Here is a 26,800-nt window from a genome sequence, read left to right as displayed (position 1 = left end):
TATTTTGTTGCGAATCCTTTGGAGGCAATCACTGCCTTAAGTCTGGAACCCATGGACATCACCAAACGCTAGGTTTCCTCCTTCTTAATGCTTTGCCAGGCCTTTACAGCCGCAGCCTTCAGGTCTTGCTTGTTTGTGGGTCTTTCCGTCTTAAGTCTGGATTTGAGCAAGTGAAATGCATGCTCAATTGGGTTAAGATCTGGTGATTGACTTGGCCATTGCAGAATGTTCCACTTTTTTGCACTCATGAACTCCTGGGTAGCTTTGGCTGTATGCTTGGGGTCATTGTCCATCTGTACTATGAAGCACCGTCCAATCAACTTTGCGGCATTTGGCTGAATCTGGGCTGAAAGTATATCCCGGTACACTTCAGAATTCATCCGGCTACTCTTGTCTGCTGTTATGTCATCAATAAACACAAGTGACCCAGTGCCATTGAAAGCCATGCATGCCCATGCCATCACGTTGCCTCCACCATGTTTTACAGAGGATGTGGTGTGCCTTGGATCATGTGCCGTTCCCTTTCTTCTCCAAACTTTTTTCTTCCCATCATTCTGGTACAGGTTGATCTTGGTCTCATCTGTCCATAGAATACTTTTCCAGAACTGAGCTGGCTTCATGAGGTGTTTTTCAGCAAATTTAACTCTGGCCTGTCTATTTGTGGAATTGATGAATGGTTTGCATCTAGATGTGAACCCTTTGTATTTACTTTCATGGAGTCTTCTCTTTACTGTTGACTTAGAGACAGTTACACCTACTTCACTGAGAGTGTTCTGGACTTCAGTTGATGTTGTGAACGGGTTCTTCTTCACCAAAGAAAGTATGTGGCGATCATCCACCACTGTTATCATCCGTGGACGCCCAGGCCTTTTTGAGTTCCCAAGCTCACCAGTCAATTCCTTTTTTCTCAGAATGTACCCGACTGTTGATTTTGCTACTCCAAGCATGTCTGCTATCTCTCTGATGGATTTTTTCTTTTTTTTCAGCCTCAGGATGTTCTGCTTCACCTCAATTGAGAGTTCCTTAGACCGCATGTTGTCTGGTCACAGCAACAGCTTCCAAATGCAAAACCACACACCTGTAATCAACCCCAGACCTTTTAACTACTTCATTGATTACAGGTTAACGAGGGAGACGCCTTCAGATTTAATTGCAGCCCTTAGAGTCCCTTGTCCAATTACTTTTGGTCCCTTGAAAAAGAGGAGGCTATGCATTACAGAGCTATGATTCCTAAACCCTTTCTCCGATTTGGATGTGAAAACTCTCATATTGCAGCTGGGAGTGTGCACTTTCATCCCATATTATATATAGAATTGTATTTCTGAACATGTTTTTGTAAATAGCTAAAATAACAAAACTTGTGTCACTGTCCAAATATTTCTGGACCTAACTGTATATGCGAGTTACATGAACAGGCAAGTGTTTCACATCCCTATGATAGAGAAAGAAAATTTATACACAGATGCCTTTTTCATTCTGTAGTTCTAAAGGTAGAAGTACCAAGAATAGGGGGGTTCATTTTAAGGCTGTGTGCACACAGTGCATTTTTATCACGTTTGTTGAAGCGTTATTTTAGTGCAATTTTGTCACAAAACTGCATGCAAACCCTTATGCCAGCAAAGTCAATGATAATCATGATGTTTTGTGCACATGTTGCTTTTTTTCCCTTGCAGATTTGGTGCAGAAATAAATCTGCAGCATGTCAATTCGTTCAGCTTTTTGCAGCGTTTTTCCACCCCAAAATGCAAAGAATAAACATGGAAAAAACCGCATAAAAAACTGGGCAAAATTGCAAGTTGTTTTTCTGCCAAGAGATGCAGATTTGGTGCAGAAATGTCTGCAACCAAATATTCAGCGTGCGCACATAGCATTATAGATCACTACAGAATGGAAGTCAGGACTGATCTATATCGTGCTGTGCCGTAGTTGTAGACTTGAAAACCAAAGAAGGCAAAACTGTGTATTGGATGTAAACCTGTTCTAATTCTAACCCCAACTTTATTTCACTAATTACTATTATACTATTAGTTGTAAAGAATATTCCTGCTAATTATACGACATTAACAGATGTTTTTTTCTTATTGGACATTACATTATTCATTCATCCGGCATCTGTATATGCTAAAATATTGTCTACTCTGTTATGGCTTGTGCAATAAAAACTGTACATAATGGATTTTTGTTGTCAGCCTCATTGTCTTTATTTATATACTTATGTTATAACTCTTAGGTTGGGATCACACGGCTGTACAAAAAAAGCGGTCCCATTCTCATGTTGAAAAATGGGGCCTTTTTATTTCACTTGTCATCCTTGTGCAATCCGCACAAATTTAGAAAAAAAAAAAGGTAAAACAAAAATGGGGTCCGCCTTTTTTATTCGGTGGTGTGTTACCAGGGGGAGGGGGGGCTGTAGCGGCAGCAGTGGTGGAGAGGGGTCACAGGAGGCAGGTGCAGTAGTGGAGTAGGGCAATGTTGCAGACGGTGCGGCAAGTGTCCCAGCTGCTCGCAGGCAGGCAGCCTCTAGAAACTGTCGGCGGTGTTGGCTTCAAAGAAATGTTGCAAGGAGTTAGTGCATGCGCAGATTGATTTAATCGGCTCAATGACAAGCCGAGATCTCATCTACACACACGCCGCCTCCGGGCACCATTTTCCTTAAGTCCCCTGCTGGAAGATCAATGGTCTAGAGGCGGTGTGCGTGCAGATGAGATCTTGAGCCGAGAGCTCCGCCCGCACACACGCCAACTCCGAGTGCCTTGTACACTGCCTCATTGAATAACACTGGTCTGAAAGCCATCCCTTTTTCAATCCGATTGCACTATTCTGATTTATATGTTTTGTGTGAGCGAATCCTTAAAGGGGTTTATCCGGGATTATTTTTTGTTTTTACTATGGTCCTAGTTGCTAACTAACAGCCTTTTCTGATCAGCGCCGCCCTTGCCAGTGATCCTGCGGCTTCCACTTATCATCACATCAGCAAGGGCAGCGCCTTCTCTTCCGCTCTGCTGCTGGGGCGTGACTGCCGACATCATGCTGTTAACAGGTGATTCCCCGTTCCTTAAGTGTGGGAAGCTGGATGTCAATCAGCATGACGTCGGCAGTCCAACCCCAGTCAACAGAGCAGCCCAGAAGAGAAAGAGCTGCTTTGTTGACGTGAAATATCAGAATCGTAGGGGGTACAAATCCATGACTGCTCAAAGCCGCACCAGTAGAACAGGCAGGTAGTTAGCAACTACAGTGCCTTGCGAAAGTATTCAGCCCCCTTGAATTTGTCAACCTTCTTCCAAATTTCAGGCTTCAAACATAAAGATAAAAATTTTAATGTTATGGTGAAGAATCAACAACAAGTGGGACACAATTGTGAAGTTGAACAAAATGTATTGCTTATTTTAATCTATTTTAAAAAATAAATAACTGAAAAGTGGGGCGTGCAATATTATTCATCCCCTTTACTTTCAGTGCAGCAAACTCACTCTAGAAGTTCATTGAGGATCTCGGAATGATCCAATGTTGTCCTAAATGACTGATGATGATAAATATAAGCCCCTGTGTGTAATCAAGTCTCCGTATAAATGCACCTGCTCTGTGATAGTCTCAGTGTTCTGTTTAAAGCACAGATAGTATCATTAAGACCAAGGAACACAACAGGCAGGTCCGTGATATTATTGTGGAGAAGTTTAAAGACAGATTTGGTTACAAACAGATTTCCAAAACTTTAATCATCCCAAGGAGCATTGTGCAAGCAATCATATTGAAATGGAAGGAGTATCATACCATTGCAAATCTACCAAGACCCAGCCGTCCATCCAAACTTTCATCTCAAACAAGGAGACGACTGATCAGAGATGCAGCCAAGAGGCTCATGATCACTCCGGATGAACTGCAGAGATCTACAGCTGAGGGGGGAGAGTCTGTCCATAGGACAACAATCAGTCGTACACTGCACAAATCTGGCCTTTATGGAAGAGTGGCAAGAAGAAAGCCATAAAAAGTGTTGTTTAAAGTTTGCCACAAGCCACCTGGAAGACACCAAACATGTGGAAGAAGGTGCTCTGGTCAGATGAAACCAAAATCAAACTATTTGGGCACAATACCAAATTATATGTTTGGCATAAAAGCAATACAGCTCATCACCCTGAACACACCATCCCCACCGTCAAACATGGTGGTGGCAGCATCATGGTTTGGGCCTGCTTTTCTTCAGCAGGGACAGGGAAGATGGTTATAATTGATGGGAAGATGGATGGAGCCAAATACAGGACCATTCTTGAAAAAAACCTGTTGGAGTCTGCAAAACACCTGAGACTGGGACGGAGATTTGTCTTCCAACAAGACAATGATCCCAAACATAAAGCAAAAATCTACAATGGAATGGTTCACAAATAAACGTATTCAGGTGTTAGAATGGCCAAGTCACAGTCCAGACCTGAACCCAATCGAGAATCTGTGGAAAGAGCTGAAAGCTGCTGTTCACAAACGCTCTCCATCTAACCTCACTCAGCTCCAGCTGTTTGCAAAGGAAGAATGAGCAAGAATTTTAGTCTCTCGATGTGCAAAACTGATAGACACATACCCCAAGCGACTGCAGCTGTAATCGCAGCAAAAGGTGGCGCTACAAACTACAAAGTATTAACTTAAAGGGGACAAATAATATTGCACGCCCCAATTTTCAGTTATTTATTCTTTAAAAAAGTTTAAAATAAGCAATAAATTTCGTTCTACTTCACAACTGTGTCCCACTTGTTGTTGGTTCTTCACCAGAACATTACATTTTTTATCTTTATGTTTGATGCCTGAAATATGGGAAAAGGTTGAAAAATTCAAAGGGGCCAAATACTTTCGTAAGGCATTGTACCTGCTGTTTTTAGGCCCATAGTAAAAAAAAAATAAAATAAAATAGTCCCACAACATGTGTTTGATATAAAAGTTGCACAATCTCACTAATTTAGTTACCTAAAATAGATTATATTCATTTTTAAAAAAAATCTGAGCAAAAAAGTTTCCAATCAAATAATTTTTTATGCAGTTTTTAGCAGGCTTGATGCAAAGATATAAAAATTTAAATATAATCCACTTACCCGATAATATCAAGAAGACCGGAGTCATCATCATCATCCATGTCAGCTACACAAAAAAAATACACTTCTATTTAACGTGTGCGAGTCCAACACACTAAATTTCAACGTCCAATAAAATTAGTCAAATCCACTTAATTACTGGTAAATACCCCGATACTTCACGGGTACGGGAATATTTTCCTATGATTCCAGGACTATCTTTCATACAATAAGGAATTCCAAATTAATACAACATTAAGGACTGGCTGATCGCCAGTAGGTTATTCTCCACTTCTAAAAAAGAACAATCATTGACAAATTTTGGTTTTTAATAAATTTTAGATTTCTTTCGCATGAGCAATTGCAAAAAAAAAGTACCTTGTGTTCCAAAGTATTACCACAACTTCTGATCAGGCCATTGATAATAGGCGTCATATTGAAATGGATTCAGAATGTTCATTTTGACAAGCAAATGCTGTTACTGAACGTTGGGACCTGGGAGGAAAAAAAAAATAGTACAAATTGTTCAAATTGGATGTCGATTTTAAAAAAGGCACAGGTATAACAGCTTTAATACCAAAATACCAATTTAATAAATCTCTAGATTTAAGAAGGTGGTCAATTCAAACAAAAGTTTACATTCGGATTACTAATATATGGTACGTTTAGTAGAAAATGTCCACCAATTTCACAATAGCCTCAATCCTGGGTCTTGCTAGTTATTCCCGCCCTGTCTGCCTGCCTGTCCTTCCTCCCCCTGTCTCTGTTATTACAGGTAGAGGAAGGACAAACAGGCAACCAGGGGCGGGAATAACTATCAAAACCGAACCCACCTATTAGATATTCTGTTGCATCTGTCAATCAAATAACATTGCATTCCACAAGGTGGAGAAAGGAGGGTGGAAGGACAGGTTGGAGGAAGGACAGGGGTGGGAATAGCTAGCAAAACCTGATCCACCTATTAGATATTCTGTAGCTCCTATCAATCAAGTAACAGTGCACTTCACAAACTGTGCTTGCCTATATTTCAGAAACTATACATCCGATCTCACAATTAAAGGTATGTTTAGAATCAGCATGATAGTGCCAGTATAGCACTGGCTTTAGTTTATATATGAAAATTTGGTGGTTGGTCCTCTTTAACCCCTTCACGACCATGGACGGATATATCCGTCATGGATCGTGTCCCGGTAAGCCCCGCCCCCTGCCGCGGGCAGGCGGCGTGGATCGGCACACATATCAGCTGTTTTCAACAGCTGACATGTGTGCCTACATGTTCCGAGTGGAATCGCATTCCACCCGGAACATTAACCCCTTAGATCTCGCTGCCAAAGTCTGGCAGCGAGATCTATATGCGCGCGGCCATCTTTTTTTCTTACCGCCGCCCCCTCCGGACGTCACGTGAGTGATCACGTGACGTTCGGTGGTTGCCATCGTAGCACAGGGTCATGTGATGACGCCTGGTGCTACGAAGTTTCACTTTCATTCTTCCTCGGCACGGAGCAGAGGAAGAAAGAAAGTGACTATTTCTGCTGTTTACAGCGGTATAGCTGTAATCAGCAGATAGCGATCAGCAATCGGATTGCTGATCGCTATAGCCCCCTAGGGGGACTAGTAAAATAAAATAAAAAAAGTAAAAAAAAAGTTTTAAAAAATTAAAAAAAAAACAAAAAACCTAAAAGTTCAAATCACCCCCCTTTCCCCCCATTGAAAATTAAAGGGTTAAAAAATAAATAAATATACACATATTTGGTATCGCCGCGTTCAGAAATGCCTGATCTATCAAAATATAAAATCAATTAATCTGATTGGTAAACGGCGTAGTGGCAAAAAAATTCCAAACGCCAAAATTACGTTTTTTGGTCGCCGCAAGTTTTACGCAAAATGTAATAACAGGCGATCAAAACGTAGCATCTGCGCAAAAATGCTATCATTACAAACATCAGCTCGAGACGCAAAAAATAAGCCGTCACTGAGCCATAGATCCCAAAAAATAAGAACGCTACGTGTTTCGGAAAATGGCGCAAAACGTGCGCCACTTTTATTGGACAAACTTGTGAATTTTTTTTAACCACTTAGTTACAAGTAAACCTATACATGTTTGGTGTCTACAAACTCGCACCGACCTCAGGTATCATACCCACACATCAGTTTTACCATATAGTGAACACCGTGAATAAAACATCCCAAAAACTATTGTGCCATCACACTTTTTTTGCAATTTTTCCACACTTGGAATTTTTTTGCTGCTTTCCAGTACACCATATGGTAAAACGTATGGTTTTATTTAAAAGTACAACTTGTCCCGCAAAAAACAAGCCCTCATATGGCAAGATTGACGGAAAAATAAAAAAGTTACGGCTCTCGGAAGAAGGGGAGCAAAAAACAAAAACGCAAAAACGGAAAGTGCCCCGGGGCTGAAGGGGTTAAGTATCTGAAGGTATCGTGCACTTGTCATATTCTTATTAATAGGAAAAGGGTATGATACCTTTCAGATGTGCACGAAATCTGGCAACTGGCCTATGGATGCTTTGTCACTTGCACCTTTCATCTCCCTATCTAGAAGTGAGATGCTCTGGAAACCCTCAGTATCCGTACAAATAATATAGCTAGGATATGTACGTAACGTCCAATCAGTGAGGAGACCCCCTTTAAATTGCTAAAAGGGCTAAAAAAAAAAAGCCTTGTGCCACTTTTTCTCTTGACGGCCCCTCCTGTCTTATTCTGGAGTTCCTATGTTCAGCCCATTATGTATTGTTTGGAAAAAGCAAAGACTCACTTTACTGAAAATTTCCTTTAGCCATAAATGAGGGGAGGTTGCACTACAACGCTTAGATAGTTATCAGATGTACTAGCGATATTCATGTTTTTACTGAAAATGGTCTTTTTTATTTTACATCATATACCTGTCAACGTCCATATACATGCGAATATTTTACTGCGAAAATCCTGGTGGTTGGACCTCTTTAAGCCCTGTGTTTGACATGGAGGAGTTTCCTATGTTGGCATATGACCAGAGCTGTATGTGGAGGGAGCTGGCCAACCGTTTGATTTCAATTGCTAAGCCAGACCCTTGTTTCTTACAGTCAATGCTTAAAATAGAGAAGGGATTATGTTCCCTGGTGAAATAGGCAGTCATCAATCCGCCTTCACACAGTGTCCTGCTCCCTTCCAGACACAGGAACCTTTCTTCTGTGTCAAGCACAAAACTGTAAGGCTGCTTTCACACCTCCGGTTTTAGCAGAGCCGGCCAATCCGGCTCTAAAACCTATGCAACGGATGCGGCGACAAAACCGCATCCTTTGCATAAGTTTTTTACATGCGGCCCGTCCGGTTTTTGCCGCTTGCGCTTCCGCATGCGCAGTGGAGAAAAAAACGCATGTGGCGGCCGGATGCGGTGTTTTCCGCAGGACACTGCATGCGGCGTCCATAGGCATGCATTGCAAATCGCGCCGCATCGGCAGGATGTGGCGCGGTGCGTTTTTTTTTGCCGGACAAAAAAACGTGCCAGGCAACGTTCCATCCGGCCGCCGCATCGGCTAAATCTGCCGCATGCGGCAAAAACCGGACGAAACGCAAGCCCATGCGGCACAATACGGCACTAATGTAAGTCTATGCAAAAAAAAAAAAGGCAACCGGTGGCAAAAAAAAAACGGTTGCGTTTTTTCTGCAAAATGCCGCATTGTGCTGTACAGGAAAAACCGGATGTGTGAAAGCAGCCTAGGTGAAACAGTTGGAACTGAGGTTGTTATCTGCAAATCTGTGGGCATTCCCAGACAATTGTGACACTAGAATGAATAAATGTAAGTGTTGTACTTTTTTTATATATATAAATAAATATATAAATTATGAATATTTCATAATTAAACAAGTGTACATCGCTCTTAGCTTACGCTGTGTTCACATGTCAGTTTTGATGATCCTATTGTGGGGTATATACCCAGTTTTGCCTCAAATAAGACCAACCCCAAAAATAAGCCCTAGTAGGTTTTCTGGGGGCTTTTTTGAGAATTCCTAAAATGTAAGCCCTACTCCAAAACTAAGCCCTAGCTGCAGTTCCAGTAGTAGGGTGGCTTACAATATAGGCCTAAGCCACACGGCATGAAAATCGGACCGAGTGGAATGTGATAAAACATCGCATTCCACTCGGACCAATATTAACCTATGTCCCAGCACCCATGAGCGATTATTTTCTCGGCCCCAGTCGGACCGAGAAAACAATTGCAGTATGCTGCGATTGTAATGCGACACTCCTCATTCAAGTCTATAGAACGAGAGAAGATCGCACTGAACTCGCGGTACACGGGTGTACCGCGAGTGCAGTGCGAGAATGGCAATAGCTGGCTATGGAGGAGAGAGGGAGATAAATCGTTCCCTCTCCTCCTCCGTGCCGGCCCGCCCCTCCTCAGCGCTGGCCCACCCCTCCTCAGTGCCGGCCCGTCCCCCGCAAAAGAGGTCCGATCGCATGATCGGACCTCAGTCGCAGTGATACTCGCATGACACTTGGCTCCTGCTGTGCTGCCAGCGTAAGCCGAGTGTCATGCGAGGATCGCAGTAGTCGCCGTGTGGCCCCGGCCTAAAACAGCAATCTGTAAGGGCTTGTAAACACACAGCATTTTCGGCATGGAAAAAAAGAAAAGCACCGTCGTACGTTAGCAGCAAAATAAATTACATTTCTAAAATCTCATTCTCATGCTTTATTAAATTTCCCTACCTTTTCTGAATTGTGATTTTTTAATTAATTTATTTATTTTCTTTTTAAACTGCAGCATGTCGATTCTTTCAGCATTTTTATTTTATTTGTTTTTACCCATTCATTGAAATGCAACAAAAATACCTAAAAAAAATGAGTTATGCTTTTCCAGACAAGATTCTGAGTTTTCCTGCAGAAAAAAAAAAGTTGAAAAAAAATTTGTGTGCACATAGTCTAAAGGGGGCTTTACACGCGACGACATCGCTAACGAGATGTCGTTGGGGTCATGGAATTTGTGACGCACATTCGGCCTCGTTAGCGACGTCGTTGCGTGTGACACGTACGAGCGACCGCTGACGATGCAAAATACTTACCAAATTGTTAATTGTTGACACGTCGTCTATTTCCCAAATGTCGTTCCTTGTTCTGGATGCAGGTTGTTCGTTGTTCCTGAGGCAGCACACATCGCTATGTGTGACACCCCGGGAATGACGAACAACAGCGTTCCTGCGTCCTTCGGCAACGAGGTAGGCGTGACTTCCATGCGGCTGCTCTCCGCCCCTCCGCTTCTATTGGACGGCTGCAGTGTGATGTTGCTGTGACGCTGCACGAACCGCCCCCTTAGAAAAGAGGCTGTTCGCTGGGCCCAGCGACGTCGCTAGGAAGGTAAGTATGTGAGACGGGTCCTAGCAATATTGTGCGCCACCGGCAGCGATTTTTCCCGTGACGCACAAACGACGGGGGCGGGTGCTTTCACGAGCGACATCGCTAGCGATGTCGCTGCGTGTAAAGCAGCCTTAAGAAGGAAGCATGCCAGGATTTCATGCTATCTAAAAACTGTTGACAGGGTCTTATTAATATATTTCTTCATACCTTTCTTATGAACTATCAGTATTATGTGCAGGTAGTGGGCAAAGCAGGAGGCCAGGATGGTACAATCTCTAACATCAGAAGATCATGGAGTGATGGCAAAGGGGTATCATTGTGAATCAACCTTAGCTGTACAGCTTAGTGACATGCAGTAGTTGCTGCTGTCTGTTGTGTTAAGGACCTAAGAGTCCTCAGTGTCCCGCCTCCCTGTTGCTGTTGAAATCTCACACTGTTTAGTATAAGCTGCAGATGTCAATCAGGCTGGATGGGTGGAAAATGAATACACTTGGACTCATGAGCTCTCTTACTCTTTAGGTGGATTCCCAAAATTATCCTTTTAATAAGAAGATTATAAAGCCAATCTGGTGAGAGATCTACTTTAAGCGTAGTAACTCATAGCTTCACTATGAAGGAGTATATACCATTAATTTCTGATACAAAATGTTTCACTTTAAAGAAAGCTTTGCTTCCATAGATCACAGAACCCAGTTTCATTACAAAGAGTCTACACAGTGAAAAGTGTGGGGTTATCATCATTGCTTTAGAGGGAATTTGTCAGGTACATGCACGGAGTGATTAGAAGCATTACTGATTATACTGTGAGAGGAGGCTGTAATCATAGATGTGCTGTAAATGAAAGTGCCAGTGACTGATACAGTGGCAGCTCACTTTATAGCGAGTGATGGCTGTAATCGCTCCATGCCCGCCCTTATGACTGAAAGCAAGAGGCTACAGAGAGGAAATTAGTTCATCTTTTTTCCGGTAGCTGTGCTTTCAGTAAGGCCTCTTTCACACGTCCGTGTCTCCGGTACGTGTTTGGTCCGTTTCCTCACGTACCGGAGACACGGGCACACATAGACCCATTAAAATCAATGGGTCTGTGCTCACGTGCGTGTTCTACCATGGACCGTGTGTACGTGTGGAGCATACGTGTGTCCGTGTGCTCCACATGTCAACATGTCCGTTTTTCTCCGGCATCCCGGGTGTCACACGGAACGCAAACGCGCGTGAGATGTTCCGTGTGACACGCGCCGGAGAAAACACACGTTTGAAAAAAAAAAAAAACTTTACTCACCTTCTCCAGCCCTCCTGTCTCTGCCGCTGCTGTCACTTGCTTCCGACCGCCGCTCATTATGCTCATTAAATATTCACTTCACTGCGGCCGGAAGCAGCAGCAGCGGGGAGTCGGTAGGACCGGAGAGTGAAGATCAGCACCACTGACAGCGACGCCAGGGACAGGTGAGCAGAAAGTTCCCGTTCTCCGTGTGTTATCACGGATAACACACGGAGAACACACGTGTGCCATAAAAACGGCTCACGGAGGGAAAAACGCACCTCTGACACGTCCGTGAAAAACGTGCGTGGTTTTTCACGGACGTGTGAAAGAGGCCTAAGGCAGCGTAAACATAATTTTTGGACATAACAAGTTCCCTTTAAGAATGTCTATTATTAGTGGTAGCTACCCAATAAGTCAAAACCTGACCCTTTGGGGAATATTTCAAAACAGCTAAGCATTTTAGACAAACAAATCCAGCCGTTTCACGCATTTTACCCTTTGTTGGTAAAGAACAGTGTGCTGGTTGGCTACCTGAGAGGTGGTGAACGTAGGTCTTAGGGGTACTAGGTTTTCTTGAGGAGAGTGTTATGGGACAAGCAATTCTACTCAGGAATGAGGTATGCAAATTAGCTCTTCTTCAAAAAGAAGGGATTCTCTCTAGTGCCAGCTATTGAATGTTGCTACCCTATATATTGATGTGTAATCCTTTATTAGACATCGGCAGTAGATTTTTTTTCAAGATGAGGCTGGTTACGTGAGAGACTTTTGACATACGCATTAGGGAAATTCGATTGATTCCCTTTAAAGAGCTGACCAAATTTACCCTGTGGCTCTGCATTTTCAACACTCACCTCTTTTCACCAGGTAGCTGTCTGTACTTCCTTTGTCATTATGTGTCTGTGTTTTATAGACTGCTCTCATCGATGGCTATTTTAGAGATCCAAGTCTCTATGGAGTTCTTTTAGTTCTGCCTCCATACAGTGCCATGTTATTGGCAGCAGATCCTCTACTTCCACGAAATGATGTGTTACCGAACAAGCGCTTTTTTTTTTTGCTCATTCATCACCGAAATGTTTACACTTGCGGATTTTTGACATTTTGCTCCTTTTTCTATTTTTCTAAAGGCACTATTAGAGTATGCATAAAAACGCTTATTTGTTCTATCTACAGATTGTACACGCATTGAGTTTTTTTTAAACTGGGGACGAGCTGGTGAATCACAGCAACGACCGTTTAGCAAAGTTTTATAACACTTTATTTAGTTGAAAAAAACATGAATTTGTCCAAAAATAAAATACATTTTTCTTTTAAAACAAAGGATAAATCCCACTCATCCCCACACACACAAATGACAATAAATTGAAAGCATGATAAGCAATAATTATCATAAAAATATATCACAAGGAATTGTACTAATATGCATTTACTTTAAAAACTGAAGATGAGGATTTACTCAATCTAATGATCCAAATAATAAAATATTTGACAGCACATCAGAGCTGATGACACTCATCTACAGTGAAGGAAATAATTATCTGATCCCTTACTGATTTTGTAAGTTTGCCCTCTGAAAAAGACTGGAACAGTCTATAATTTTACGGGTAGGTTAATTTTAACAGTGAGAGATAGAATATCCAAAATAAAATCCAGAAAATCACATTGTATAAATTATACAAATGTATTTGCATTTTACAAAGAGAAATAAGTATTTGATTCCTCTGGCAAACTTAATACTTGTTGGCAAAACCCTTGTTGGCAGCCCAGCAGTCAGACGTTCTTTGTAGTTGATGATGAGGTTTGCACACGTCAGGAGGAATTTTGCTCCACTTCTCTTTGCAGATCATCTCTAAATCATTAAGATTTTGCGGCTGTCGCTTGGCAACTCAGGGCTTCAGCTCCTCCATAAGTTTTCTATATGATTAAGGTCTGGAGACTGGCTAGGCCACTCTATGACTTTAGTGTGCTTCTTTTTGAGCCACTCCTTTGATGCACTGGCTGTATGTTTTGAGTCATTGTCGTGCTGGAAGACCCAGCCACGACCCATTTTTAATGTCATGGCGGAGGGAAGGAGGTTGTCACTCAGGATTTTGTGGTACATGGCTCAATCCATTGTCCCATTGATGTGGTCAAGTAGTCCTGTGCCCTTAGCAGAGAAACACCCCCAAAACATAATGTTTCCACCTTCATGGTTGACAGTGGGGATGGTTTGGGTCATAGGCAGCACTTCTCTTCCTCCAAAAACTGCGATTTGAGTTAAGGTCAAAGAGCTCAATTTTTGTCTCATCTGACCACAGCACCATCTCCCAATCACTCTCAGAATCATCCAGGTGTTCATTGGCAAACTTCAGACAGGTCAGCTGCACATGGGCCTTCATGAACAGTGGGACTTTGCGGGCACTGCAGGATTTTAAACCATTACAGCATAATGTGTTACCAATGGTTTACTTGGTGACAGTGGTCCCAGCTGACTTGAGATTATTAACAAGTTCTCCCCGTGTAGTTTTAGGCTGATTTCTCACCTCCTTTCTCATGATGCTGGATACCACACGAGGTGAGATTTTGCACGGTGCCCCTGATCGATGTTGATTCACACTGATTTTGAATTTCTTCCATTTTATTACTATCGCTGTCACTTGGGCGACTTGCTGTCACAGTTGGAGGATCCAGCGGTGGCCGCGAGTTACCTCAGTGACAGCTCAGCTGATCGCGCGGCTGTCTTCAGTTGCTGCGTGGAGCTGACAGGAGCGGCGGTGTCTTCTGCAGCTCCTGTCACCTCCATGTAGCAGAGCTGGAAGCGACGCTGGACCTCCGTGGATTACGCGGACATGGAGGGGTTTTTCGTGCTTAATAAAGTGGTGAACGAGGGTATTTGTTTTTTACTGCAAATAAAGGATTTTTTCTGGTGTGTGTTTATTTACTGTAACTTACAGATTACTCATGGAAGGTATCTCGGGGAGACGCCTGCCATGATTAATCTAGGATTTAGTGGCAGCTATGGGCTGCTGCCATTAACTCATTATTACCACGATTGCCAACGCACCAGCACAAATCGGGAAGAGCCGGGTACTGTCCCAGAACTGTCGCATATAATATATGCAGCAATTCTGGGCGGCTGATGACTGATATTGTTAGGCTGGAGGGCTCCCCATAACGTGGGGCTCCCCATCCTGAGAATACCAGCCTTCAGCCGTATTGGCTTTATCTGGCTGGTATTAAAATTGTGGGGGACCGCACGCCGTTTTTTTTTAATTATTTATTTATTTATTTTACTGCACAGTATAGACACGCCCACCGGCTGCTGTGATTGGGTGCAGTGACACAGCTGTCACTCAGCATGGGGGGCGTGTCTGACTGCAACCAATCACAGGCGTCTGTGGGCGCGGAAAGCAGGGAATACGAGATTGATTAATGAGCGGCCGGCTTTTTCAAAGTAATTGTTGCCGCGCATTCTCTGCACAGCTGTTCCTCGCAGCGCTGGTGATCGGGGAGCAGTAAGTATGAGCCGGGGGAAGAAACAAACCGAGCGCCAATGTAAGTATGACTGAGAACATCATGAAAAAAGGTAAGTATACTGAATTTAACAAAAAAAAACAAAATAATAACATTGTTCGTTTAAAAACGCACACGGACGAAACGTGCTGAACACGGACATACTCCGTGTGCGGTCCGTGCAGGCATGGACCCATAGACTTTAGCGGGTCCGTGCCTGCGTGATGCCGGCCAAAAACGGACATGCACACACGTACTTACCACATGGACACACGTTCCGTGTGATTTTACGTGTGTGTGCCATCTACCATTGAATAACATTGGTCTCCGTATCTCCGTGTCTCCGGTACGTGCAAATACGTACCGCACACATACAAAAAAAACGGATGTGTGTTGCGGGTCTAAGGGCCGTTTCACACATCTGGTATTTTGCCGGATTGCTGGATACGGCACACTCCAGTACAGTGTAATTCTGTACAATGGCACCGCGGCAAACTCCGGTCACATGCAAAATACCGGATGTGTGAAACGGCCCTAAGACAGCTGTCTTTAATGCAGGTAACAAGTTGATTAGGAGCATCTAAGTGTCTGTAGGAGCCAGAACTCTTAATGGTTGGTAGGGGATCAAATACTCATTTCTTTCTGCAAAATGCAAATAAATTTATATAATTTATACAATGTGATTTTCTGGATTTTATTTTGGATATTCTATCTCTCACTGTTAAAATTAACCTACCCTTAAAAATGTAGACTGTTCATGTCTTTGTCAGTGGGCAAACTTACAAAATCAGCAAGGGATCAAATAATAATTTCTTTCACTGCACAATTTCTATACTCATTTTTATTGAGAATATAAAACGGGCTGCTCCTTTTCCTATAAGTCCTGTATATTGTTTTGGGTTTTTTTCAATGTTCCCTTGCTGAGACCCTGTGAGGATTCTACTTATCAATGTCTCTGCATACACATGCCACTATTCCAAGTTAGGAAAGATGTACATATTCTTGTTTTTGGTAAATTGTCATCACAATCTCTCATCAGACTTCGGGCCTATAAAAAATAACTGTGTCCCAGCACAGAAACAAGATATTTAGGCAAGGGAGACCAATGCCATTCATCTGGGAGAATAACACTGTACGCTGCGGTAATCTATCCAGTAAAAAAGGAAAAATGCACCATATAAAATGTAAAAACAAAGGTCTCCATTAAACAGAATATGACTTCTCTATTATGGATTTTGTATAAACAAAGGTCATGACACCAGTATGAAATGAATTTTAGGTTCCATTCAAACGTCTTATTCTCTGGAGTGTGTTAAATCCATTTTATAACCAATTGGTAAAAAATCGAGACGTCCAATCTAAATTGGCTCAAACTCGCCCATTTAATAAACAGTGTCCTGGTAGAAAGAACAAAGTTCAATGGAAAGTAGGGAGGCACCTTTCCAAAGTTCATATGTTATGTGTTTGAGATTTTCCACCAGTTTTAGGCTATGTGCCCACGGGCGCTCGTACCTGTGGATGTATCCGCAGGTACGAGCGCATGTTTCCCGCAGCTGCCCGCCGGCGTCCGCAGCTATTTTTAGCTGCTAGATTACAGCGGAATAGCTGCGGGAAACATGCGGACATTCATGCGGCTTACCTGCGGACGTCTCGGCCTCTATCTCCATAGCAGAGGGCCGGGACATCCGCAGGTAATTCCGCATGAATAATTGACATGCAATTATACATGCGGATGCCTACATCCGCAGCATGTTCGGCAGCCGCACTTTCCGCAGCGTGGACACAGCACTCCCCATGTCCCATAGGATAACATGGGGAGTGACTGTACATGCTAAAACCTGCGGATTTATCTGGAAAATCCAGAAAAATCCGTAGGTTTTCCGCGGCAAAATCCGCAGATGCAAGCTCCCGTGGGCACATAGCCTTACTGTTTTTTAGGGGTACTTTGCACGCTGCGACATCGCTACTGCGATCTCGTCGGGGTCAAATCGAAAGTGACGCACATCCGGCGCCAGTAACGACGTCGCAACGTGTAAAGCCTAGATGCGCCGATAAACGATCGCAAAAGCGTTGAAAATTGGTGATCTGTGTAGCGTCGGTCATTTTCATAATGTCGCACCAATAGGAGATACGATGTTGTTCCTCGTTCCTGCGGCAGCACACATCGCTGTGTATGAAACCGCAGGAGCGAGAAACATCTCCTTACCTGCCTCCACCGGCTATGCGTAAGGAAGAAGGTGGGCGGGATGTTTATGTCCCGCTCATCTCCGCCCCTCCCCTTCTATTGGCCGCCTGCCGTGTGATGTCGCTGTGACGTCGCACGACCAGCCCCCTTAGGAAGGAGGCGGGTCGCCGGTCAGAGCGACGTCGCAAGGCAGGTAAGTGCGTGTGAAGCTGCCGTAGCGATAATGTTCGCTACGGCAGCTATCACAAGATATCGCATATATGACAGGGGCGGGTACTATCGCGCTCGGCATCGCTAGCCGATGCTAGCGATGTCGCAACGTGCAAAGTACCCCTTAGTCTTGACCATACAATTGCTCATATAATAAACATCAATGCTTATAAATTGCTGGATATTAAGTTTGGCAGTATCAACCAAGCATCCTACTAGGCCCTGTCGCTGGGCTTAAGAGGAGCACATAACGACAGACCTAGGAGATGCCCTTAGATACAAAGGTAACTACAGTTGGTGCAAATTAATTCTCACGACCTGATCCATTGACCAAGTCAGTGATCTCTTGCGGCTGGAACCTCAGCCAGTGCATCACACCACCTAAATAAAAGAAGAGCTGCAGATTCCAGCAGGTAACAGTGCCAGTGTGTGCATGCATGGCCAAGTTTCAGGCGACCGGACTGTCAATCAACAAAGGGAGGGAGAGTGGCAGAGTACAGAGCTTGGTGGAATGCCAAGGATGCAGCAAGCGCTCCCATTTACATACCGTAATAAACATAATTCTATGGCTAATAATTAGGGATGATCGAATACCTGAAATATTGGGCTTCGCGAATATTTTCCGAATAGGTCGCCGCTATTCGACTATTTGCGAATATTCGATGCGCAATGTAAGTCTATGGGAAACCCGAGTAACAACTATTCGGGCTTCCCATAGACTTCGATTGTGCATCGAATATTCGCATAGCGAAGAGTTATTTGTCGAATATTCGCGAAGCCGAATATTTGAGGTATTCTTTGAGGTATTCGATCATCCCTAATAATAGTAGCTGAGAAAACTAAACAACAGGCATGATTTTTATAGGGATTGAGTAATCCCCTATATGACGAAATGATTAGTCTAAATGGAGATTAAGGGATTGACAGATTCCCTTTAATCTTTTCAGAATTTTAACCTTCCTTACACGTGCCCATTTTTAATATCAGCTATTTTATACATTTTCCAAACCTTTTTTTTTAGGTAAATAAATTACTGAATTATCAAAAAACTGTACCCCTACAACCACAAGTTTCTAAACTATTCTCTTCTAGTGAAATTAAAAAATATATATATTTTTATTTTGCAGATATTCAATTTTAATCCATGTTTTTCTGTAGCATAGTGCGAGATGTTGTCAGAGAAACACAACACAATATTTATTATCCCGATCTTGCATTTTTTAGAAATATCCTATGCGACCACAGTGCACAACTTATATCACAGAGCAAGGAAAGAACGCACAGCTCCTAATAATGTAATTAATATCAGGGGGTGCTGAAATGCTAAGTAAATTATTCAGAACAAGGAAAACAGCACTTAGCATATAAGAATAGCACTCACTCCAGGCAGTAATATAAAATATTCAAATTTTATTAGTAAACCACATAAAAAAAAAACACATAAAGACAAACACATGTATATAAAAACAGATGATACCAAGTTCATCCCTATCAAGTGAAAATCATGCAGAAGATAAATATGAGGAGAATAATATCAACAGGATTACACAGATGCCAAAGCCATACAAGTAGAACTAAGGTGGAATCTACATAGACAAAATCATCATATAATATGTGGCATACAGGAAACCACCCATAATCAATCCCATAAATCTAGTATTGAAGGATTAGTCAAAAAAACACAATAATGGCATGGCAAAATGTATGACACAGGGACAGATGGGGCACCATATCACCTGATCAACCCAAGAGGCCTCTACTCCTGATGAAGCTATCCTAGCGACAGAACCCAGAAATACATGGGCACCTTTTGGCTTGTGAGGTCTCCTCATTATTAGGAAATTTTCCAGGTAGAGTCATATGAAAAAGTTTGGGCACCCCTATTAATGTTAACCTTTTTTCTTTATAACAATTTGGGTTTTTGCAGCAGCTATTTCAGTTTCATATATCTAATAACTGATGGACTGAGTAATATTTCTGGATTGAAATGAGGTTTATTGCACTAACAGAAAATGTGCAATCCGCATTGAAACAAAATTTCACCGGTGCAAAAGTATGGGCATCTCAACATAAAAGTGCCATTAATATTTTGTAGATCCTCCTTTTGCAAAAAAAACAGCCTCTAATCGCTTTCTGTAGCTTTTAATGAGTTCCTGGATCCTGGATGAAGGTATATTTGACCATTCCTGTTTACAAAACAATTCCAGTTCAGTTAAGTTTGATGGTCGCCGAGCATGGACAGCCGCTTCACATCATCCCACAGATGTTCAATGATATTCAGGTCTGGGGACTGGGATGGCCATTCCAGAACATTGTAATTGTTCCTCTGCATGAATGCCTGAGTAGATTTGGAGCGGTGTTTTGGATGATTGTCTTGCTGAAATATCCATTCCCTGCGTAACTTCAACTTCGTCACTGATTCTTGCACATTATTGTCAAGAATCTGCTGATACTGAGTTGAATCCATGCGACCCTCAACTTTAACAAGATTCCCGGTGCCGGCATTGGCCACACAGCTCCACAGCATGATGGAACCTCCACCAAATTTTACTGTGCATAGCAAGTGCTTTTCTTGGAATGCCGTGTTTTTTTGCCTCCATGCATAACGCCTTTTTGTATGACCAAACAACTCAATCTTTGTTTCATCAGTCCACAGGACCTTCTTCCAAAATGTAACTGGCTTGTCCAAATGTGCTTTTGCATACCTCAGGCGACTCTGTTTGTGGCGTGCTTGCAGAAACGGCTTCTTTCGCATCACTCTCCCATACAGCTTCTCCTTGTGCAACGTGCGCTGTATTGTTGACCGATGCACATTGACACCATCTGCAGCAAGATGATGCTGCAGGTCTTTGGAGGTGGTCTGTGGATTGTCCTTGACTGTTCTCACCATTCTTCTTCTCTGCCTTTCTGATATTTTTCTTGGCATGCCACTTCTGGGCTTAACAAGAACTGTACCTGTGTTCTTCCATTTCCTTACTATGTTCCTCACAGTGGAAACTGACAGTCTAATTCTCTGAGACAACTTTTTGTATCCTTCCCCGAACAACTAAGTTGAATAATCTTTGTTTTCAGATCATTTGAGAGTTGTTTTGAGGAGCCCATGATGCCACTCTTCATAGGAGATTCAAATAGGAGAACAACTTGCAAATGGCCACCTTAAATGGCCTTTTCTCATGATTGGATACACCTGCCTATGAAGTTCAAAGCTCAATGAGGTTACAAAACCAATTTAGTGCTTCAGTAAGTTAGTAAAAAGTAGTTAGGAGTGTTCAAATCAAGAAATTGATAAGGGTGCCCATACTTTTGCAGCGGTCAAATTTTGTTTGAATGCGGATTGCACATTTTCTGTTAGTACAATCAACCTCATTTCAATCCAGAAATATTACTCAGTCCATCAGTTATTAGATATATGAAACAGAAATAGCTGTTGCAAAAACCCAAATTGTTATAAAGAAAAAAGGTTAACATTAATAGGGGTGCCCAAACTTTTCATATGACTGTACCTATATAGGTTTGCAGAGGCTTTGAAGTATCAAAACTTAAACCATACAACAAAAGGTCACTATCTGTAGAAACTAAACTCCAAGGAATTTACCTAGCGGTGTAGTAGGTATTTAACCCTATATGTATTTCATATGATTTCTAAATATTGAGTCATGAAAAAGAAAACTCACAATTTCTCTAATATCTTTGCTCAATTTCTTTTATTTCCACAAGACTAGAGATGGGCAGACTTGCAGATACTTGGAATCGGCGGGTACAACCAAGTTTAAAAAAAAACAGTTTGGGCCCGGATTTGATCCCGGATATGTGGCCGGTCGCGGTCCCCACATAAGTCCAATGGGACCTCAATTATTAGATTAAAAATGGCGGATAGGAGGATTGGAGCAAACACATTATACTTACAGAGTCTCCATGTGGTTGTAACACTATTGTAACACTACTTGTGGAGCCACTCATCAACCTCATACATAAGCATTACTTCCCTCGTCCACCGGCAGTCCCCTTATCTCTGATTGGTTGCAGTCAGACGCGCCCCCATCCTAAGCGTGTCTGACTGCTTTCAATCAGAGGCGCTGTCTGCGTGTCTATAGTGTAAAAATTAATTAAATAAAAAAAATTGGTGTAGGGTGCCCTATACTATCTTTTGATACTCAGCACAGAGAAGGCACACAGCTACAGGCTGCAGCCCCTAGCCGTGTGCTTATTTTATCTGTGTATCAAAATAAGAGGGACCACATGCGGCTTTTTAAGGCCAACTGCTGTGGGCTGGTATTCTAAGGCTGGAGAGACCCATGCTCATTGGGCCCCCCCCAGCCTAAAAATAGCAGCCTGCAGCCGCCCAGGCTTGTCGCATCCATTAGATGCGACAATCCTGGAACTTTACCTGACTCATCCAGATTGACCTGGTGCGGTGGCAATCATTGTAATAAGAGATTAATAACAGCTCACAGCTGCCACTAAGCCCTAGATTAGTAATGTGAGTTGTCTATGAGATCCCCCTCCATTACTAATCTGTAAATGAAAAGAAACAAACACAAATGCCTAAAAAATCCTTTATTTGAAATAAAATACAAAAAAAACCTCTTTCACTTATTAAAGAGAGCCTATCAGGTGCAATATGCACCCAGAACCACGAGCAATTCTGGGTCCATATTGCTAATCCCTGCCTAACCGTCCCTATATACACTAGCATAGATAAAGAGATCTTTAGAAAAAGTATTTCTAAAGATCTTTTATCTTATGCTAATAAGCGCAGGGACTGGTCCTAAGGCCGTTATATCCCCTGACTAGTCCGCCCTCTTAGCATGTTAGCACGCCCACAGGGGCGTACTAACATGCTATTCAATTCAGCATCACCAGTGGTAACGCGCATACCTGTGTTCGCTGAGACCGCTCTTCTGAGTCCCAGCCACTTCCAGTCATGAGCAGTAGACCTCTCTGAAGCCGGGACGCGTACACTCGGCTTCATACTGTGCATCACCGGAAGTGCCCGACATTCAGAAGCAGGGTCACAGGGAACACAGGAAAAGAGTCACAGCTGGTGATGCTCAAATGAATAGCATCCTTTATAATATGCTAATGAGTGCAGGGACTAGTCACAAGGGTGTTACTTCCTGCGCTCATTCTGATTATGCGCCCTGCCTGGTGTCTGATATGGTGACAACGGACAGGTACGCTTGTCACCGCTGATGATGCTGGGCAATGGACATTGAATAGCATGTTAGCACGCCCTTGTAGGCGTCCTAACATGCTAAGAGGGCGGACTAGTCGGGGGGATATAACGCCCTTGGGACTAATCCCCACGCTCATTAGCATAAGATAATTTTTCTAAAGATCTCTATCTTATGCTAATGATTGCAGGGACTAGTCACAAGGGTGTTACTTCCTGCGCTCATTCTGATCATGCGCACTGCCTGGCGTCTGATACGGTGACGACGGACAGGTACGCGTGTCACCGCTGATGATGCTGGGCAATGTGCATTGAATAGCATGTTAGCACGCCCCTGTGGGCGTGCTAACATGCTAAGAGGGCGGACTAGTTGGGGGGATATAACGCCCTTGGGACTAGTCCCCGCGCTCATTAGCATAAGATAGAGATCTTTAGAAAAATTATTTCTAAAGATCTTTTATCTATGCTAGTGTATACAGGGAGGGTTAGGCAGGGATTGGCAATGTGCACCCAGAAAATGCTCATGGTTCTGGGTGCATATTGCACCTGACAGGTTCCTTTTAACTCCAAAAACACCCAGACCTAGGTCCGATGTAATCCACACGAGGTCCCACAATGATTCCATTACTGAAGGCACAGTGCACGGACATAGAAAATGACCATCCTCTGTGGGCTTCAGGCAGAGACTGAGCTGCAGCGATGAGTGATGACGTCACTCAGGTTATTTGCGGTCACAGCTAAAGGATCCCATGGTCCTCCACCTATGACTGCTAGTAACCTGACCTCTGGGGAGGTCACTGAGTTTACAGACCTGACAGAAAACCACATTTTTTTTGCCAAGAGATGTAAATTCAATGCTGAAATTTCTACATCAGATTTCGGCATCTAACCTACATCTACTGGCAAAGAAAAAAAAAAACCACATAATGCCGTTTTGATGCAATAGTGATGCGATTTTTTTTGCCTGGAGGTGTACATTGGATGCAGGAATATGGTGTAGAAATTTCAGGACCAAATCTGAATTCCATGGCCAAAAAATGCACAAATAGGGTTTTGATGATATTTTGGTGCGGTTTTATGCCAGAGGGTGCAAATTTGGTGCTGAAATCTGGTGCAGACATTTCAGTACAAAATTTGCACCTCCTGGCAGAAAACCACAACAAAATGGCGTCAAAACCGTCTTTGTACATTTTTTTGGCCAAGAGATGCAGATTTGGTTTTGAAATTTTTACATCATATTCCTGCACCCAATTTACACCTCCTGGTAAAAAAATCGGATCACTATTTCTATAAAAACGGCATGTTTTGATGCGCTTTTTTGCTTGGAAGTGTAGATTGGGTGCAGGAATATGGTGTAGAAATTTCAGCACCAAATCTGCATCTCTTGGCAGAAAAAACTTAATTTTCTGGCAGGAGATGCAGGTCTGTGAACTCATTTCAATGAGGTGAGGTTACCTGCGGTCACAGGTGGAGGACCGTGGGAACCTCCAGCTGTTACCACAAATAACCTGAGTGACATCACAGCTCATCGCTGCAGCTCAATCTCTGCCTGAAGCTCACAGCGGGCAATCATATTCTGTGCCCATGTGCTGTGCCTTCAGTAATGTAGCAGAGTCGGAATCGTCGTGGGCCCTCGTGTAGATTACGTCGGACCTGGGTGTTTTGGGGGTTAATAAAGGGGCAAAAGTGGATTTTTTTGTATTTTATTTCAAATAAAGGATTTTCCCGGTTTATGTATCTTTTCCTTTACAGATTAGTAATGAAGGGGGGGGTCTCATAGAAGCCTTCCATTACTTAATTAGGGCTTAAGTAGAAGCTGTGAACTGCTATTAACCCCCTAACACCCCGATTGCCACCACATCAGGGCAAACGGGAAGAGCTGGGTAAAGTTTCAGTATTGTCGCATCTAATGGATGCGAGAATCATGAGCGGCTGCAAACTGTTATTTTTAGGCTGGGGAGGCACAATAAGCATGGATCTCCCCAGCCTAAGAATATCAGCTGTCAACTTTATCATGGTTGAGTATCAAAATTTGGGGGTGGGGGCACTCACTGTTTTTTTTAATTTGTTCATTTAAATTTTTTTTTTTTTTTTACAAAAGCAGAATGCAGTCCCTCTTATTTTGCTACACAGCCAAGATAAGCGCATGGCTGGGGGCTGCAGCCTGTAGCTGAATGCTTGATCTGTGTTGAGTATCATAACATGGGAGAACTATACGCCACTTTTTTAAATATATTTTTACAGCAATATAGACACACACACAGCGTGTGCGATTGCAAGCAGTCAAACATGCTGTCACACAAGGTGGGGGCGTGTCTGACTGCAACCAATCAGAGACATGCGGACTGCTGGTAGGCAGGGGAAGCAGTGAATATGCATGAGGTTAATGAGTGACCCCGGAAATATTGTAAGTGGCCCGGAAGCAGTGTACAGCCACGCGAGAGACTCAATAAGTATAACACACCTTTTTCTCCTTTTTTTCTTTATTTTTATTTTAATTACCCGAGTTGCCAGACCCTGATCATTAGGCTGGACTCATATGAACGTATGTATTCCGATGCGAGAGCATCGGATGCGATATGCCAATGACCCTCGGCTCAGGCTCTGCTGCGAGCGTGAGCCGAGTGTCATACGACTGTGACCCGATCTTGAAATCGGTTCACAGCTGCAAAGCTGAGGGCGAGCGCTGCGGAGGAGAGGGAGGGTTAATCCCCCCATCTCCTCCATTGTCAGCTTGTGTGTATATCGCACTGCACTGGGATAACATCAGAGTGCAGTCCAATATTTCTCTCGCACCCATTCTCTTGAATGGGTGCGAGTGATATGGCTCTCGCAGAAAATCGCAGCATGCTGCGACTTTTCTCGCATCCAGAATATGGATGCGAGAAAAGCTGACCAATTGCTCTCCCTCATTGACTAACATTGGTCAGAGTGCAATGCGAGATTTCTCGCATTGCACTCGTCTGTTTGTGACGCTCGTGTGAGCGTGCCCCTACCAGGAGTTCCATGAGAACTCCGGGCCTGGGGTTGGTGCTCGGGTACTTTGGCACCAGCATGGATGCGGACTTTTACAGTTCTGGTCCACCCATCACTACACAAGAGTACTATCAGAAACACAACCCACAATTAGTTATGCAATATCTGCAGAGTACAGCCATATTTGGACTTATGATATGTCCCAGAATTGAAGAAGCACTAGCTCACTTTCATTGTGCAGATTTGCGGGAATTTATTTGAAGTGCGATGTTTTGCCCTTGAGGTACCAGTAGAATAAATACACCCCAGAAGTGACCCTATAATTGAAACTAGGATCCTCAGAGAATTCACCGAGGGGCGTTATATTTTGTCCTCACAGGTGTATCATAGAATTTAAAACTGTGCAGTGAATATTAAAATGTGTTAAATAAATTGTTTAGTCTCAAATTTTTCATTTACATAGCGGGTAATTGGAGAAAAGATACTTCACGTTTCAAGCTATTTCTTATGACTGGCAAAACCCCAAAAGTGGTTACAAACTACTGTTTGGGCACATGCAATGGCTAGAAGAGAAGGACCCCAATATGGCACTGATTTTGCTAGAATGATTTTATAATTTTAGAATGCCTAGTCACACTTGTAGAGCCCTTAAACGGTATCTGTCCCCAAATTGTTGCTCTCCCATCTGAGACCATGATGTAATGGCACAGGCCATGATTCAAGCACTGTATCCCTTCCTGGGTTGTTTGCAATCGGTTTGGTAAAATCAATGTTTTCTATGCTGCAGATATACCAAGTCTCTGAACACTGAGCTCTTTAATGCCCCATCCACACGACTGATTGACCACTTTCTGCCTTTGCACAGGAACCAGCCAATCAGTGGTGGGGGCAGGACTACAGAGCTCATGAATATGCAGGACTACATACAGGTTTACTAGTTCTTTAGTGTTAAGGGGGCTTTACACGCTACGATATCGTTAATGTTTTGTCGTCGGGGTCAAGTTGTTAGTGACGCACATCCGGCGTCATTAACGATATCGCAGCGTGTAATACTTACCAGCGACCTTAGGCGACCTCAAAAATGGTGAAAATC

General features: G+C 43.0%; 1 protein-coding gene across 3 annotated transcripts in view; it reads right to left on the bottom strand.

Moving 5' to 3' along the window:
- The window catches only part of BICRAL (BICRA like chromatin remodeling complex associated protein), an 83,733-nt gene that overhangs the window by 42,299 nt on the left and 14,634 nt on the right, over positions 1–26,800 (bottom strand). For all 3 annotated transcript variants that reach the window (XM_075339183.1, XM_075339181.1, XM_075339182.1), the window contains exons 2-3: positions 5,433–5,549; positions 5,076–5,121 (exon numbers count right to left, since the gene is read on the bottom strand). In XM_075339183.1, the coding sequence (XP_075195298.1) occupies positions 5,076–5,116 (41 nt within the window). In that variant the 5' untranslated portion in view covers positions 5,117–5,121; positions 5,433–5,549. The remainder of the gene's footprint in view (positions 1–5,075; positions 5,122–5,432; positions 5,550–26,800) is intronic.

This window comes from Anomaloglossus baeobatrachus, chromosome 3 (genome assembly GCF_048569485.1).
Source record: "Anomaloglossus baeobatrachus isolate aAnoBae1 chromosome 3, aAnoBae1.hap1, whole genome shotgun sequence".
NCBI classification, from domain to species: Eukaryota; Metazoa; Chordata; class Amphibia; order Anura; family Aromobatidae; genus Anomaloglossus; species Anomaloglossus baeobatrachus.
Note: the sequence above shows the minus strand (reverse complement) of the source record. Positions and strands in the feature narration are given on the sequence as shown.